The 20142-nt window shown below is 33.5% G+C and overlaps 1 protein-coding gene across 1 annotated transcript in view; it reads right to left on the reverse strand.

Moving 5' to 3' along the window:
- Positions 1-20142, reverse strand: part of LOC145670358 (methylcrotonoyl-CoA carboxylase beta chain, mitochondrial-like) — a 63473-nt gene that overhangs the window by 3925 nt on the left and 39406 nt on the right. The window contains exons 2-9 of the mRNA XM_081738932.1: positions 19791-19991; positions 18128-18289; positions 16512-16690; positions 13550-13809; positions 10088-10233; positions 6229-6364; positions 2949-3216; positions 253-486 (exon numbers count right to left, since the gene is read on the reverse strand). Coding sequence (XP_081595058.1) covers positions 253-486; positions 2949-3216; positions 6229-6364; positions 10088-10233; positions 13550-13809; positions 16512-16690; positions 18128-18289; positions 19791-19991 — 1586 coding nt within the window. The remainder of the gene's footprint in view (positions 1-252; positions 487-2948; positions 3217-6228; positions 6365-10087; positions 10234-13549; positions 13810-16511; positions 16691-18127; positions 18290-19790; positions 19992-20142) is intronic.

Genomic DNA, 20142 nt, shown 5'->3' on the forward strand with positions numbered 1-20142 from the left:
TGATATTAGCCAATATTTACAACTAACATATTCACTATATAGTGCATACAATTACTGCATGCGCTATGAGAAATCTAAATTTGTGTAACCTCTCCGTAACGGGCATCTCGAATTTACCCACAAATAACTATGTACCATTAGTGTAAGTTATTCACAGATTTCGCTGTATCTTTAATGTACATAAAATCAGACAAAGACAGAATCCAGATAAAGTTGAAAAAGAAGGAAAAATTAATAAATTTGATAACAAACCTCTCTCGTATCCCGTGGCAGTATAATTCCATCGTTCAATACATGTGCAGCGTTATATAATGAAGTATGCACTGGAAAGTCGAAAAGAGATTTAGTTTTCTTAGGCTTACTACTTGATTTCTCCGCAGAAACTTGTTCTGAATCATGTTTTCCATCATTTTTGAGACGTTTATCTGCATAAAATTCAGCAAGCGGCCAGCTAAAGTAAAAATTTGGTTGGAACGATGGACCACACTAAAAGAAACAAACATTTTATGAAAAAATTATTAAGACAAAAACGATGAGTTTGTTGAGTACTGTCAACGCACCACATTAAAAAAGTTTCATTTCTGTGTTTGTTTACTTACATATGCTACACCAAGGTTATGAATGATAGGGTCTATTATTGACGTGCTCTCCGAAGCACGACTGGGGTTTGAATGCAGTGAAGTTAGTAGGTGCGCAGACCATCATGTAAGATCAACCTATACAGCATAAGCCGCACGCCCACAATAAGACTCTTGTTACTTTAAAACATCAATTTTGAGATAAGCCAAAAAGAGATTTTGATTTAAAGAAACCTGATAATCTTTTCTCTTTTTGGGAATTGTAACGTTGTTTCAATATGTATAGTATTAATTATCGTAAAGAAAACCTTTCTTAAATACATACAAATTACAATTATTACACATTGAAAATTGATTTGAAACATATTTTGAGATCCGACAGTCGCACTCTGAGAGTGCAAGATGGATTACAAGACCACTAGGAACTGTTTCAGTAATATCGTAGATTAAATATACATTAATTATAGAATCGCTCGCATTGTATTCACAAATTCTTAAAACAACGTGTAGATTTCAACCAATCATTTCCACACATAATATGGTCGTAATTATTAAATAAAAAGGTTAAAATAGGCCTAATATGCCCATTTATCCACATTCCAGACACAAACTACTCCAAGGTTTATCCTCAACAGTCGTTCTGTTCTTTTCTGATACACGAAATTTTGCTATCCACCTATTAACCGTAATCTGACCCTCAAATAGCTTACTACAAACGAATTGTAAATGCCAAAAAAATTCACCGGGATTTATTTTTTTCATTGTTAAAGATTCAAGTACTTGAATGCTGTTTTAACTGTAATGACATAGCAGGCACATCAGAGTTGGATTTCTGACTAGACAAGCAAGACAAACTGCCAACGGCGCAGAACTCAGAGGGGCCGCAAAATAAAGAAAGAGAAATAAAACATTTAGAACAGTTTTTTCTTGTAAAGTATCACGTTTTGTTTGGTATGATACATTTCATCCAACCAACGAATAAATTATTCTAACAATTTTATATTTTTATGGAAGTGATATATTTGATTTATACATACGTATTCCCTATTCCAAAAAGAATGAGCGTATCGATTATGGCTGTTTCGAGCTAAAAATTTTCTAATCCAACTTCGGGTATCTTCGGAAACAGTAACAAAGATGTCAGGTTCAAGGCCTGACATCTTTGTTACTTTCGCAGTCGCGAAAAATTGTGCACGTGTCTTTTTCTTCTTTTAAGTATAATGAGACACGTTGAAATGTTATTAAATGCAGAAAAAAGTAATTGAATAGTAATTGAATAATAGGACACAAAATAATATTATTATCATTATATTATTTTGAAACTAAATCAATATTTACACACAAACTTTAAAAAAATCTCATTTAAGTTAGAACTATTACTAGCAAACTTCCCAAGCCTCCCATAAATTCCAAATGACATTATAGCATCCTTGTCAGAGCCAGATACTATATTGTTGAGAATATTAGCTATATTGAATATGCGACATTGCAAACGAAAATCTAAGCAAACATACTGATTACAATCTGGGATTTCAATTATGAACTAATATTGATTAATTGGCTGGTTGATTTATTTGGAGTTTAGAGTCCCGTTTAACACCGAAGTCATATGAACTCGTGGATTTATAGCTTAACATGGGATCTAAACCACATGAGCTCCCAACGAGAATCGATTTTTTTTTTTTTTTTTTTATCCTTCGTGAGATTTTCCTCATTCAGACTAGGCAAATGTCGGAATGATACCTAACATAATGGTCCCAGACCGCTTTCTTCTTCCCCAATTTCCCGGGTAGTCTGATCGATGAGGACGGCCAAACACGGCCATAGCTGGCGAAATCCTAGAAATCTCTACTTAATCCTAATGCTAATCTTCGTCAGTCAACATCGACAAACAGAAGTTGCAAACAGAAAATTAAATATGTAAACAATTTGCGTGTTTATACCAAGTTTTGTTCTTAATATATACATTTTAAGACTTTTGATACTCAGTTCTATATTTTGAAATGCTCTTTGTGAAAATAATTGCTGGCCAACTTGTTTAGAGACTTTAAACTTAAGACTTTGATGATAAATTTTACAGGCGTAAAACCGATGGGTACATTATTTAGCTATGTTATTCTTAATTCAGTGAATTTAGTAATAGTATGAGCTAAAATTCCGAAATATTCTTTGTTCTAATGCTTCTTGAAATGTGCCATTCTATGACATTGCTTCCCTCGCCTTCTCCCATTCCTGTTCCTACACTACTGGGTACAAAACAGTAATATTGAATACTACGGCATTCTATAAAGTTACAAGCTTTTCTTTTCTGGTAATTTAGACTATACATATTACTTTTAATGTATTACTGTAAAATACCAATTAACTTACCATAGTATAAATATCATCGTTTATGCACGATTTTATATTTATACTTAATTTCGGAACACTTGCTGTTGAAAGAGCCGAAATCATTTTAGCTTTTTCTTTTAACAATATAGCATCATCTACTGGATCTCCATTTCTCAATGACGTCCGTGAATTCTGTAGAAATACAAGTGGGACGTCTCTTTGATTACATAAATCTATAAAATGTGCGCCTTTCTGAGCATCTCTGAACGTCAGTGGACCACAGTTGACCACAATCCCTGTTAAGATCCTGTAATAAAACAAAAAAGATTAGTTTCTAAATCATAAAAAGTTAGACCCACTTCCCCTGCCATTTGTTTTCGAATTAATTTGCATATTATATATATATATATGCATGGTAGTATACATAACTAACTTTATAAATTAAGAAACTTGAACTTCATCTCTGCAGACACAAAAGCCTGCTATTGGTTCCTACTTTGTACCATTCAACTCAATCAAGAATGGATCTCTAAAAGCAATCTTTATTTTACCTTCTCATTCTTTTAGCTTATACAAAAGTCTCTTTACCAAGGTATTCCAAACTACTCTATGCGTCCTGCGCATAGCTTCCATAAAAGTGACGTATCCTGCCCGCTTTAACACGTTTGGATCAAATTACCAACCGGGAAAAATTTGTACGCGAAAAACGTAAGTTAATTCCTATTATATCATATGTAAATGGTCAGCAAAAGTGTTTTCCTACACCTAGAGTTTCTCTTGCAAATAACTTCGGAACGAACTCATCAATTTGGACGAGATTTTTAGTACAATAAACGCAAATACGTTGTTTGACGTCGAGATCATTTAAGGTTTTTCAACAGTTCCAACGGTTATTATTTTTGCTGGCACCGAAACAAAACTCCACTTAGCCTACAAGATCACGAGACTTCTACCTTTTGATTACTGGCGAGAACATAAAGACCACAGTGATGCACAGAAACCAGTTAATCTGACAGACTTGAAGGACAAGATAAGTGATGTGATTCTGATTATCCCGGATAAGCACCATCACTACGCCCTGAAAAAAGAAATGTACGAGAGATAGTTTATTCTTGGGGATGAGTTTTTGTCTTGATTTTCTCAAAAACGACTCAGGCGATATTGTTCATATTTCATAACCAAATACTTCATTAATACTATGAACGACATAACTCATAGATCAATAAATATTTTATTAATAACGTTATAATGTTGCGAAAATTTTTCCTTACGAATAAACTCACAAAGGATAATTTACTCTTGGGGTCAGTTTCTTTCCAGGCTACTCTCTCAAAAAACGATTTAGGCAATTTTGCTCACATTTCATACATAAATATTTTAATAATATTCCTATAATGTTGCATAAATAACTTCCATGAGAATATCCAGAAGTGGCAGTTTACTCTTAGGGTGAGTTTCTTGACAGTTTTGTGAAACACGACTTCTCTGATTTTTTTAAAAATTATTTTATACACAAATATTTCATTAATAACCCTAATATATGGCATAAGTCATTTTCTTATTGAAAAATCTACAAGGAGTAGTTCATTTTGATGATGTATTTCTTTGGGCGAAATTTTTCGAGAACGTCTTATAATTTCGTTTGTATTTTACACGAAAATGTTTCATTAATAACTGCAGCATAACATGATTTAACTCAAGGATTTGAAGCAAGAAAGTCTACTGCGGTGGCCCGTACTATTTTATTTTATTTTTTTATTTATTTATTATCCTACTAAATTTTCAACCTAATTTGCGGTCATTAGCTGCGTCAGACTATTAAATGATAAATTCATTAGAAAAAGGAGCTTACAATCAGTGTATTTTTTCTTCATTATATCGTACTTGCATGCAAAAAGAAACATGAAATCCCAAACGTTTGACAAACCTTGTTTCAAAGGCGTAAGATGCTTTAATCCGAGGGACAAGAAATATCATGTAAGAGACAGAGTTCGTCCAAAATAATTGCTAAAGTTTTTAAAATTATTTATTATCTTGTTAATATGTAGTGAGTATTAAGTGTTGGTTCACTGACAACAGTTGAATTTCCCAACTGAAAAAAATTACCAACTTACTAATTAACTTCTCCATGATGTTTCAAGGTAAACAGGCTTCTTTAGCACGTGACAGTAACACAGGGGAAAGTAAAACTAAATGGTAAAAGGAAAGGAACATATCATATGCCTGTCTACTAAAAACACTACTTTTCCACTTAAGAGGCTACGTCTTAAATTTTTCACTTCTATCTACCATATACTCAACTAAGTAACTCAGAATTTGTATAAAAGTGTATAACTTTTAGACAAGAACAATACATTTTAATCAATGGTGTATTCAGGGGAAGAATACTCAGTGACTTTTACAAAAGGTATTGCATTCTGTAAACAAACCTAAAAGAGGAGGGACTGTTCCATATTCATGGCTTCTATCAAAGCTCTATTAACAGCTTAGAGAGCTTCCAAGTATCGTTCTCAATGTTATAAGTAGGCTTTTCGCTGGCCTAGTAATTATCGTGTGCACCTTCGCTATATGTAGTCCTGGTTTGATTCCTAGTGAAAGAGTATTGAATGCATTGTGATGGCTTGGATTTTACGTTAAACTGTAGGTTCATAGCTTTTTAAGAAAAATGAATAGGAATGGAACGAATTTGTTTTATTTTGAGATAAGAAGAACGTAAACAAAACGAATTTTAAAAATAACATTTTCCCCCTATATACCTTCTATTAGGTGTCTCTCGGTGACCGGGCGTCGTGAGAGAAAAGAAATCCAATGACCAGGTGTCGTAGGGCTTTTAGGAAAGGTATTTCTCAATTGACCAAGCGTCGTGAGAGGGTAAGGTGTTCCCAATGGTCGGGCGCCTTAGGGCTTTGGTGGTTTGATCAACCTGGAGAGATAGATGATTCTTGAAGTGTGCTGGTGTCTTTTATCCTAAAATGTCGGCTACCTTCGTTGATCTCCATCTTGCCGACGGTTGGCGACTCCTCTTCGGTACTGTCGTCTGCGCTGTATTTATTTACTGCCAACATGTGTAATAAACACATGGCTACAGCCCGGTGTGAAGACATGCGGAACCTTACAATATATATATATATATATATATATATACTACGTGAAATTTATAGAACTGTTTTTATGTTTCAACAATAGTTTCGACTTATTATTTTTAATTATATAATAAATTGTTGTATTATTATTAAATATTGCATATGTATGTATTAATCATAGCATACATCTAACATTAAACATAAATTATTTTAAAAGATTTTACATTCCTTCTTACCCGCATATATGAGCGAAGCCTACAATTAAGTTTTCTCCATATTTCACTCTGAATTCATGAAATCTACTTCCATCCACTAGCCTTGCAATTACTTGATACACAATATTCTTGTCCATTTCTTCAAGGGCAGACAGAGCTGGAACATAATTAAAAAATAAGACACAACAACGTCTTAAATATTTTCTTTTTTACTGTCTCGTAGAAATGAAAATGAAATTTCTAGATTTACATCGCACGTTTATGCCCTTTAGGCTACAGACGATTAATGATAATGTAATAATTGGTGGAATGAGAGTGTGAAAGGAAACCACACACCTCCCTAATGACTCGTAGAGTATTCATTTTTGGGAAAAAGGTATGCGCGCACCCTAATACTGATTGCATCATATATGGAGTTTGAAGAGGACAAAATCAAAAATCGAGTTTTTCTGCAGCTACTTATGTTTTGTTTTTTTGTTTTTTTTCAACTTTTCATCCCATAATTATTTGATTGCCATTCATTTGCATTTATTATCCGCTTTCTTTAGCCATTTATGAACCCGTAACTACAAGATATTATATTACAATATACAGAGCAATTTTGGCAAACACTACAAATATCCAGGAAGACACGAGCCACGCTCTACTTTTATTTAAATGGATTACGACACGTATATTGATACTACAAAGAGAAAATGAAATCTTTATGTTTTACGACCCACGGCCGGCTAGGCTAAAGGAGACGATGATGAAAAATGAAGGAAATGTGGAATGTAGAAAGTGGGAAAACCCCGAGAAAACCCCCACACACGGTGTTTGACCACCACAAACCTGACTTAGCAGGATCTGGGATCGAACCAAGAACTCCATGCACCAGAGGTATACGCTCTACCACTGAGTCAACGTGGCCCACAATACTACAAGGAGAATCGGGAAGGTTAGAACGTGCTACACATTCTACTGATCGAGAGTTCAATGACGGAAAAGAAAGAATACGAGATTTGTGTTTTCATTGGAAGATGAAGAGCACGAGGTTTACTTTTTCGTGGCAGGCTATAATATCAATGGACAGAGTAATTGTTCCGGTAATCACAGATAGTCAATGCAAACTGTCTTATATAGCAAACTTGTAACCGCGTTTCTTCCAGACACGCTGCAATCATGGACATTCGCTAGAGGAGGGATGCAACGGGGAAGGCCATGATTTCTCCCTGGAATTGAAATGAATCAACAGTTTGATTTAAATTTCCGAGATAGAACAATAATTTCTAAATTTAATTCTCCAATATCTCCTTTATTTATTTGCGCTTCTAATTTCTGTTTAAAAAATATATATTATTATGCTACTAGCTGTCAACAAAATATAAAAGTTTTTTTTTTCTGGAAATTGTATCATGAATACTGGGATGGTACCACAGAAATTAACTTCTGGGCGTGTCCTTTGCTTGTCCTTTCCCTTCTCCTATCTGGAGCTTAGGCCATAAATGATTTTTAAAACAAACAAAAGACTACAAAATTTGGACCCTTCTGCAAAAAATCCTGTGGTATGTAATCAAGCACAGTCTCTGGTAAGGATGGCATGTTGGTTGGATAGATAGGAGTTTAGCACTTCATTTACAGTACACACAGATGCTATATAGAGACGTAATACAATGTGGGGTCTGAACCACATGAGCTTCCACCGGGCAATGAACTTGAATCTCCCTCATGAATAAGCCACGATAGTGTTCAAATGGTTGCATGTATTGACCATCTTTGAGAATAATCCCATAAAGATAACATCATAGGCGAAGGTCGGGGTGCGTACAGCATTATGAGTAAATGATAAGGAAAAACTGTAAAATTCATATCTGGACGTTCTACACTCATTAGTAATACCGTAGTTGGAAGGAAATTCCAGATCTCGTTTTAAAACAGGACGGCACATCCATCTCTACGCTGTCACTGATGTCAAGAGTGAGTTCAACGATCAACTACAAAACACACAAGTTACTCGTGCTAGTCATGATTAAATTGTGCTTCTTCTTTGCCTTCCAAATTTCTAAGCCCTTTCTTTCCCTTTCTCTTCTCTCTTCTGTGAGGATTCGTCAACAACAAAGTCTACATGTCATCCTTACCGCAAATATGACGGCACGTATCTTAGAAATCTTTGCATCAATTCATTACGAAATGTTACATTTGGGCAGAAACGATTCTAGGGAGAAAGTTCATATTGTACTTATGCTATATTGCAATAAATCTTTTTGTACTTCTGTCCCTATTGGTATCAACTTTCACATTGATATCAAATTTATAATGTAACTGTAACTGCCCATTCCTTCATTATAATTTTCTTTATAATTACGCCAATTTTGAATTTCATTAGGCGTGAGAAAGTTGCATGTATTTAAAATGGAGATCATTATTTATACTAGCCTTGTATCAGTTCATTTCAATCCAGCTGCACTTCACAAGATCAGACCATTTATAGTATAGATTGTATTTACTTAGGATTTATTTGGTACAATGTACAGGTGTAAATTCATCTGACCTCAACGCAACTTGCTTTCACTTATATTGCGCCCTTTTCATGAAATGTCAAATCTACAAGGACCGATGTTATTTCCTGAAGTCTTAAGAATTAGTTAACTAACTACATTTTAAATGATAATAATAACAAAAACCTGCAAGCGAAACCAGAACGCAAATTTTGAACTCTATAAAAGCAATAATTCACTTCGAAGTTAATACAAAAGATAATTAGTACTTCTTAACTATGAAATAATAACCTTTTAATAATAATAATAATAATAATAATAATAATAATAATAATAATAATAATAATAATAATAATAATAATAATAATAATAATAATAATAATAATAATAAACAACTTCGTTTAAGCCTCATATACTGCAAAGTAATACACAAGCACTTAATATTGTATAACGATACAACATAAATGAAATTCAAATAATACAATAATTATATTAAAGCCAATCCTGAGTGATATCGTATGAATTTCGTAGTTAGTTAATAGGTCTGACAGGAGTATTCTTAATTATTTATCACATTACATCAGCAATAATTTTATCAAAAATCACTTGTAAGTCTGGACGTCTCAATCATGCTAGTGATCAGGACTCCAGGAAATACAACTACAATGCCCATTTATTACTTTTGATTGGTAGATCGTCGACAATGAACAAACCTATATATTGCAAACAACGTACGTCCATTGTACTCATAATTCTTAATGAGGCATTCATGACTTAATTTAGAATTAATTAATCAATGCATTTTTAATAATTAACAATATCAAAGACACTTATTCTCATGAAGACATTAATATTATAATGCTAGAAAATTACTACAAAATGTGTAATGTATCCTGATTTACCCTCCCCAAGTAACTAACGACTCATTCCCATTTTCCAAATGATTTTCCTCGTGGCCAAACGGTTAGCATACGCGCCTTTGGTGACTGAGACCCGGGTTCAATTCCCAGCGGAAGCTCTTGTGGTTCGGATCCTACGTTAAGCTGTAGGTCCATTTCTTATATAGCATCGCTGCTGAAAAGAGCACTGAACTGAAAATAAAATAAAATCAAACAATTTTCAAAATCCTGCTGGTAGGCCGACCAATATAATTTGGTTTATATATGAGGTTTCTCATCAACTAATATTCTGAAAAGGCACAACGCCACAGATTTTTAATTATTTTTTTCATGATTCTTACACTGTGTTTATACATACTATATTTTTCTCCACATTTATACGCAAGTTTCTATACTCCAATGGACCTTTCAAAAATTCAAGAATTACTGATTTCTCAACATGTTTGTAGGTGAATAAGATAACAGTAAACCTTAACATATTCCAAAGTAACTCTAATTTATTACCATCCAATTCTTCTAGTGAATACAATGGCTCGTCATACATTTTGTTGGTTTCGTATTCTGCCCTGTTGAGAGAAGCCACTACACAGCGACAATACTCAAATGCTTCGGATTCCGTCTCGGCGTAGTAATCCGTTGCTCCACTTAATCTAAAAAGAAGAAAATGGAAGAGACGCTTAATAAACAAAACTAAAGTGGACAATTTTGCAAGCATGCAAATATATACGCTGGGGTGATTCTTTATAGGGTTTACAACTTCAATCAGTTATAATTCTTTATATATATATATGCTTACGCATTCTGGCGGGTATCAAACGAAACTTACGTTAACCAGTTACCAAACAGTTAACATAAAAGGTTTCAATGTTACATATTTTTTTAAAAACCGGCATTTTTTTCGAAGGCTCTACATATATATATATCTATATCTATATATACATACATATAAAGGTGGATGTAATTCCATATCCAAGCCTTTCCCAACCGGTGTATCAAACAGCCCTATGGGACTTGTTGTGAAATTTAGGATTTAAATATATATTTTATGCCATTAAGAAAGCTTATAAATCTAGATTTAATAGGGCATTTTTATTTTTACTATGAAGCCTTTAATAATAAGTTAAAATCAACTTCCTGACAGACTGTACCAGTTAGTATCTGGAATGAGAACAACGATGCTCAATTCTGACCCAATGTAAGTGTGTCACGATATTGTAGGTGTTCAGTAACGTGTGTCGTTAGTCAAAAATGTTTGAAAAAGACCACCTTAACACACATTAAAAAGTTTATTCATGAGTGGATGAGATCGCGAAGTGTGGTCGAATGTACTGTTGTCAGTGGCTACGGTTCTGAGACAGGTAAATGAGAAATTTTAGAGCTGAAGAAGTATCAGTGATTGCTGATTCTAGGGTTACCATACGTCAGCATTCATGTACATATCTCCGTATTTCGAGAGTAAAAATTTCCGTCCATATTTTCTAAGCTCACGTTACCTCCTTCCTAAAGTGGTTTACCCTACTGGTAACATCGCTCAATGAGGAATGTAGATGTTGGCTATTTTTGCTTGGCAATCGCTCTTGTAGCGCGTTCTTTTTCTGTTCCTTCCGTATCTATGCTCTTTCTGTTGAGCTTTGCTACCTTTTTTAAGTTTATATGTTCAGAAGCCAAAGAATACGCTGATGATGGTAATGAACGAAATGGTGAAGTAAAGAAAGTAGGAGAGAAACAAGAGAACTCCGAGAAAAAAAAAAAAAAAAACATGGACACGGAATTTGTGTGAGATGGAATTGAACTAGGTACCCCACGCACCAGAAGTGAGAGTTCTATCACTAAGCCGCCACAGCATCTTTTGTATGCTAGTGGTTTGTGAACACATTGTCATATTTAAATGGTTAAACTTAGGCATAAAGTGATTTTTTTTATTACTGTGGTTATTATATACTTTCAGCATATCAACCAGTAGTGGTTGAATATTCTAAATAGTCAATGTTTATAAGACAGTTATCCAGGTGGAAGTGTGTCCGCAATTTTGGCATTTCAGAATATGGTAACCCTAGTTGATGACGATACAAAGAGTTTCTCCAACAAGGCTCCATAGCGAGTGCATTTAAGAATGAAATTAGATTGGAAAAATCACAATAAACAAAATGTTAAAATATGTTTTATATTTCCAGAGGAATGTTAAAAAAAATTAGAATGATGTTGAACATATAACGAAATTTACATCTGGGTTTCTGTAATTTCTTCGGTGGCGTATAGAAACTAGCTCTCGTATTGAGAACTTGAGGATTTGGGACCATTTAGTACCAAGTTTGGGCCAGATAGGGAAAGCCTTTTCGGTTTCAGTAAAGTAGTGGGTATATCAGTAAAGGCAAAGAACAAGTTGAAAAGGAAAAAGATTTAAGAAAATATGTGATTCACAGTGATATGGACATTACGATTGAGAAGTATTCTACGAACGAGGTACGTCCCTCACATTGAAAATATTCAGGAGCTTTATATTCAGTTCTAAATGGAAAGCTTTCACTAAAAAGACCTTTCGGGTAGACCAAGGAGATGAAAAGTAATAATTTAAAAAATGCTGGAATTTACGATACTGGTTAGTAATAGTTAGTAGTCAGTAATATAATTCTTATAATAGCCAGCCATATTTATATAAATGTATACTAAAAACAAGAATTCTGTGTACAATAGGATATTAGATGGTGGTAGTCAGCATATTTCAATATTTCATGACTTAGAAATAAGGAATTCAAACTGAGACAAAGTAACTGGAAATTCAAATCACTTGGTAAACTACTATTTATTTATTTAGATGTTTGTTCCTGATTTCTAACTTAGTTCTAGTAGATAACTCTCAAAAGAGAGGTTCCAACGTTCTCCACCAGATTGTGGATCTTGAGATTAGACCAACGAGCTAGTTAATTTGGTTTAATACACTGATGATAACTAACTGCAGGATTCGATGTTCTTCAAGTGTATTAATTTTCCTTAAATTCTCAGAGTATTTTCTATCTAAACATTGTTATGTAACTTACTACATATTCGTTTCATATCTGTGGAATCTTTCCTTGTGCATGATGGGTCAGACAATAGGAAGCAAAACAATTCTTATCGTAATTCAAGATACGATCAAGACAGTCCTAACGTATTCTTCAGTCACCAAGTATAAGAGAATAACCTTTCTCTAATCGTTCTGCATCTATAAAGACAAGTTACTTTCCTTACTTTGATAAAGGGATCTTCTTTCTTTTTCCATTACAGTATTGTTAGATCCACTACACTTTATTAATCACATGAAAAATTCGAATTTGTATACCTGTATCATTTACATAGGTATTGACAAAATTATAAAACACATTTACCAACACAGCTTTCAGTGTCCAAATCAGCTCAGCTCATATTAAGAAGAGATACGGAAATTTTAAATATTACACATCTGCCCTTTTTAGTCTTAGACATTGGCTTGACTATAAGATTCCACAAATATATAGCTTTGAATTTTCCGCTACTGACTGAAATAGGGATCCTTTCAATTATATTAAGAATGATGCTTTAGTGCTTAAAAAACATTTTTCTTACTTCAATCGTCCTGTAAAACACAATCCTGCGAACTTTTTCGGAGTACTCCTTACTGTTTGGTCAGCTTTAAAGGTTGAGTGGCTATTATTTCTGAGTGAACGGAAGTCCTAAAGAGTTTTTATTTCACAAAAATTGGGACGAGAGGAAGAACTTACTACCAATCTTTTAAGTTTATTCCACCGTATTCTGTTTATAGGAAAGATAAGGAGAGACTTGTATATACCATTATTTATGTAGCAGCCAATGTTATTTTGGTAAGCCGATGACGGAGTGAGGAGTGCTTCGAAACAGTTTATAGGAGTATGTTTAGCTGGATGCTTGAGGTAAGAGGAATGTGTTAAGTATTGCTATGCATTCCATCATATTAATTAGTTATAATGAAACCTGCAATGTAAATCCGCTCCTCCAAGATCATTTTCACTGACAATTTCCCCTGTTGCAGCTTTCACTAATGGTGGACCTCCAAGAAACACCGATCCTATATCACGTACGATGATACTTTCTTCTGACATGGTAGGAATATAAGCACCTCCTGCTGTGCAATTCCCACATACGACAGCGATTTGTGGGATGCCATTTGCAGTCATCACAGCTTGATTTCGGAAAACACGACCTCCATGCTTTCTGTCAGGAAATATATCTGCCTGAAAGAAGGGAACAATACTACAGTGTTATCCCATATGAAATATACGTTTAACTATACGTAATGCGGATATTATTGATAAGAAATACGGTATATTTCTCTTTGAAAACAATAGTAACTATTACATAATACCAGAACTGTCACAATCACGACAGAATTTAAAAAACTTAAGTTTCCTGTCTTTTACAAATTTTCGTTACGTTCGTTTAGGGTTTAATATATATTTACAACACCAATGCTATCGTTTAAGGTGGCCTCTACATATGCTCTAATTGGTTGAGTTGAGTTGATTTTAGTTTAGCGTCCCTTTCAGCAGCGAGGCTATATGAGACGTGGACCTACTGCTTAACGTGGAATCCGAACCACATGAGCTCCCGCCGGGAATCGAACCCGGGTCTCCCACGCCAAAGGCGCGTATGCTAACCTATGTTCTAATTGGGATGACTCCACAAAGAAAAGGTGGTGTCGAGAGCACGTTTTTGTAGATTTTCTTTCAAGTAAAATACATTTTACTTTATGCAATCTTGATGCAGTTATAAACGATCACTTATTATTGTAATTGTCATTTGTATATTCACGGAATATTATAAGAAACAATAATAATAATAAAAAAAAGATCAGCAATTATGGCTTCAGAAAGCTGACTTCTTGCACGCTAATTACGGAATAAACAAAATAAATGAAATTGATGACATTCATTTCTCGATATATCTACCAACAATATCGATATATCTACCAACAATATCGATATATCTACCAACAATATCGATAAAATATCTGAAAACTTGTATGACAAATATATGAGTTTTCGATTTTCATGTACCGAATATATAATATAATAATATATTATATTATAATAATAATAATATAATAATAATAATACAAGAACTTGTGGATGAATAGAAAACTTAAATTATTAATAGATAAGAAAACAAAATATTTTGTAAACATTAAACAATCAAATAATAAAATATGATACCAGACGTACTCCGATTTAAGAAAGATGGTGAAAAAGAAGTAAGTACCTAGAGGATAGAAAATTTTACTTCTTAATGTTGGGAAACAGTACTTGTAAAAACAGTTCATACTTCTGGAAAACATTAAAAAAATCACACAAACAAATACCAAAACAGATAAAGTATAATAATACATCAGTGTCAGAAATTATAAACATAGCACAATGTTTTAAAGTTGTATTTCGCAATTCTTTTAATTTTGACTACAATCAAAATAAAAAATGTAAGGTCATGAAATTGACAGAATATGTAGTAATTATATATCGATTTGTATTCCATATATCACACACAAAGAAGTAATTGAGACAATCAGAAAAATTAAGGGGAGTACTACACCTGGACCTAATAACATTTCATATTATGTCACTAAAGCCTGTAGAAATGAAGTAACGTCAAATTTAGTAACCATATGTAACGCATCACTAAAGATGGAGTATTTTCTTCAAAATGGAAGTAAGTATATGTTGTCTCGATATAAAAAGTTGGCGATCGAGATTGTTAAAAACTATAGGTCTATTAGTTTAGTAAGCGTATTCTCTAAGATTTTTGAATTAATTGTACACATTTATATTTCAATGTAAAGAATGTTTTAAGCGATACACAGCATGGTTTCTATAAAGGTAGATCAATTGCAACAAATCTTATCCATTTAACAGATTTTACATACTTTGCACTAAAAAGTAATTTAAGGTAAATGTTGTATATATATATATATATATCGATATATCAAAGGCCTTTGACTCCATTGATCACAAATTACTTCTAAGTAAGTCATCAAACATAGGCCTATCGTTATCTTAAATTAGATGGATTGAAAATTACTTACCAAATAGAACTTTTAAAGTAAAAATAGGCAATGTAACATCTAGCCTAGGTCAAATAGGGAAGGGAATACCTTAATGGTCTCCCCTAGGACAGCTTCTTTTTTCTCTATTTATCTATGGTCTGCCAGAAACAAGTACTCAAAAATGGGAGGAGATCCCACTTTCTATTCTTTAGTTCGGTGCAGGACAATAGTCCGAAGTAATGGCGACACGAAGTGGAACAGATTATGCCGCTGTGACATTTTCTGAACATTTTGGGATGCTAAATTTGGTCATTGTACGCCGCTGACTTATGCGTAAAAAAGTCTTGAGAAAGACTTGTCATAAAATATTGAAATGCTGTAAGATACAAACGGATCCGTAACTTTAACACTATGGCAAATTGAAGTTTCATGTTCACCATTTACTTGCAACATGGATGATCATTAATCGACCTGAACTTCTTACTTAATACATATTACTATCTAATTAACCATCAAATGCAACAATGAAAGAGAAAGAAAATACGTAATACTTTCTTCCATTCACTACGCGGATAACGTTATCGAACGCAATAATGAAAGACTAAGCAACTACTGCTTTCTTCCATCCACTATGTGGAGTAACGTTAATTATCAAATGCAACAATGCAACAGAAAACAAATTCGTAGTACTTTCTTTCATTCACTTAGTGGAATTTTCCCATTTCAATATGGCAGTGCAAAGACTGTATGTATCTCTACCCCTTTGAATTTACTACCTACCCTATCCAAGCGATCTTAAAGACAGATTTCAAGTAGAAATTATGTAACGTTATACCACAATACTAATCAAGTTCCATACTTTAACATAATACCAAACAAACAATATTGTACGTTTCTTACCTGTAAAGGCAAGAACGCTCCGCCACTGTCAACTAAGTGAATGCATGGTAGTCTATTCTGCATGGCTATTTCTTGTCCTCTTATATATTTAACAACTGTCACTGGGAACATGGTGCCACCTTTTATTGTTGCATCATTCGCTGTCACCAAGCAATAAATTCCTTCGATCTTTCCAATTGCTGAAATTTAATACATAGAAAAACTAAATTAAATAATTCTTTAAAATTTATTATTTCAGCTTTATATGTTTATCTAGTTAATAAATTTTGAATTATCGGGAATTAGAAATGAAATGAAATGAAATCTGTAAGTTTTACGTCCCACGGTTATGCCGGTTAGGCTAAAGGAGACGGTGATTATGAGAAATGAATGAAATGGTGGAATGAAGAGTGGGAGAAAACCCACGAACACGGTGTTTGTCCACCACAAAGTCCACACGGTGCGAGCTGGGATATCGGGAATTAGACTAATGATAAAATTCATATTCTACATTATGTTGCTGAGCTAGAGTGCTGCAGTATTAAATCTTGAAACCCTAACTTTAGACAAATATTTTATCCCCACATCATTTTTAAAGTGTGTCATTATTATTATTTATTAATTTCTTTGATGATTGTTTGATGATTCTTGTACATTTAAGCTATCTGTTATACTAAATATGCGTTCTTGAATACAACTTACACGGATCGACTTCTATGGATCAGGCCATTTGACACATGTATAGTCAGCGATAGAAGTTCTTTCCGTTCGATGGAATTAGTTTCGTAAACAACTTCAGAATGGAAGGACAATTTGAGTACGTCGGCGGCGAAATGAGTAAGTCGGCGAAATATGCAGTACTAGCATCATAGTTACATGTATTAGTGTCAGGAAAGAGATAAAGAAAACTTTTTAAACTTATATCTATCTTCGAATCTTTTTAAAACACTAATTCACTACTTGATCACTACCTAACTGATGCAGGTAATTATTGTTTTTTTTTTTTTTTTAAACTACTCTTTTCATAATTGTTTTTAAAGCAAAGAATATTACATTTATTTTTAGAATGTCAGAATTCTAAGGCCGCAAATCTAAAATAATTTGAATTTCTACCGCTTGCTGCTTCAATATGAAATACACATTTCATTATTAATACATTTTTTTCTGATTTTGGTATTGAGGATTTGTACTAATTACTCGAATGTCTTACTGGTACAAAGCAAAATATATCTTCAGTACAAACTTACCATATACGAAACTTGCCAAAGCAACAGAAATCACTAATTAAGTTTTTTTTTTTAAAATAAATAAATAAATAAATAAAATTTCTTTTTCCAATTTTATTGTTTTTTCCGCTTACCTGTCTAAAAGCAACAAAGTACTTACTCAAGTAAGACAAAACAGTTCTCACGATTCGTCTTTCAAAATTTGCTTCTACGTTTCAAGTTCTTTCGCCACTCTTTATCTCATACCAAAGCACAGAGGACAAAACGAGCAAGTACAAGAGTAAAACATTCCTAGTCATAAATGTGAAAACTTCCTGAATGAGTGCACATGTGAGATAAATATATATATCAAATTATTTATACCATTCAAATTGTATATATATATATATATATAAAACAGTTGACCCGCACCAATAATAACTCCTGCTGCAGGAATATCTCCATACTGCATACCAAGCCCTGCTGTTGCAGATAGTTCAAAGTATTTTCCTGAATCAAACAACTTCTTCAGTCTGTCTCGTACAAAAAGTTTTTTCTTCTGCTTTGTATGTCGAAGATGATCCTTTTCACTTCCTGGAAAATATTATTATTATTATTATTATTATATTAAGGTAATAGTACTAATAATGAAAATAAGAACATTCTAGTGCGAATTCAGTTTTTCATCATCTCAGCGAAACACTAATATAGTCATGTTTAAAAGACAATGAATTTGTCTTTGACTGATTTGACCAAAAGACCTTGATTTAAATGATTGTAGAAAGCCGTTCATTATATGAAACTTAATCGAAGTATGATATGCTTAAGAATGTATGTTCAAATTAACGAGATCTTCCGCTTATATCAGTTACGATGTTAAATACAATACACGTTCGGAAAATCGCGCATCAGAAGGAAATCAAACTAATATGGCACACTTTTATTTACTCACAGAGTACAATCAGAATAACACAGTATTGCACAAAGATAAAAAATAGGAAGGGGAGCAAATTTCTCGAGAAACTCTATTTTAAAGATAATTACCAACTTTCGCTTAGTAGGATTGAGGGAAAACCTCAAGTCAGAATGACAGAATGCGGATTTGAACATAGGACCTGCTAATTGTCAAGAAAAACGCTAATGCTAGCAGTCTATTTACGCTTGCTCGAAGTTACCAATTTACCTTCTCTGATTCCTCGTGGAGCTCAGAGGTAGAATTCCGCACTTGGCAGAGGTTCTTAGGAGTTGTGTGAATTAATAAATTAAAATATCAACATTGCAACGAGCCAGAATAGAGAGCACGGATCATTTCATGCAAGAAATGGTATGCAAAAAAATGAATTCTGTCTTTCTGAAAACTTTTAAAAAGCCTGTGTATTTAAATACCAATGCAACAGGTATCTTTTGTAATTTAGTAACACTGAACATTTGTGCAACGTATTCTTACAGCTATGTTGGGCAGTAAAAGAGATGGTGTAATACGGATTCGTTGCTTGGGTTGAGTTTCGTTCCACTTGTTCAGATTTTGACGCTTGTCTTTACAGCCGTTTGAAAGACTAGCAGTTCATGGTGAGTACCTTTAGGAAAACAAAGTCCTGGACGTGCTATTTCCTCTAAAGCACACTTCGGCACTATTATCATAGCTTAATTTTCGTCGTATCTGCTTGTAGCGACAAATTCTGCTCTGTTGTTCATCAGAATATGAGAACTGTCTCTCACAGAGTTCAACCCTAGCAAACGTATGCTTCGATGTCGTTATTCTGCGGTTGATGCCAAAAGCAAGATGCAATCTACAGACAACGACGGTATGTTAGACGACTTGTTAAAAGTGTAGGAATTGGTATAATAACATGTCCAAAGTGAATACTGGCAAATTTAATTCCAGAAGATAAAGCATTAGTGGAAAGTAATGATTTATTCTTCATTATAAACAGCACATACCAGAAACGATCCTCAAATCAGACGAAGTCTTAAATAAAAGTTCCACACGATTTAGACTAAAAAAGTTCCATATATTGAGAGTACTTAGAATGCATTGTTGCAATATATATTGATTCTTTTCGTTACCTAACAATTTATGACATACTAAATATACCTCCAGAACTACAGATCTTCAACAATTCCTGATACTTCGTAAATGCAGCCTGACTTTTTTGTTTAGCGGTTACAAAGTCTGGGCTTCTCCTATCCAACCCATCTTCAATCATCTTGAACGGACTGGCTCTTTTGGAACTTTGTTTCAGTTGTTGATGTATGTGCCTTATCAGCATGAAACGATTCGCTATCATCCTGGATTCTGAAATAAAATTAAACAGTAATACTAAGAAGTGATTTGGTCGAACTTCGTCGAAAAGATGTATCTTCCAATTTTACAAAATATTCCAAATTAATACAAAATTAATATATACAAAACAAATAAATAGCAAACTTTCCAATTTTATAGATAA

The sequence above is a fragment of the Thermobia domestica genome, chromosome 14 (genome assembly GCF_964235325.1).
Source record: "Thermobia domestica chromosome 14, izTheDome1.hap1.1, whole genome shotgun sequence".
NCBI lineage: Eukaryota > Metazoa > Arthropoda > Insecta > Zygentoma > Lepismatidae > Thermobia > Thermobia domestica.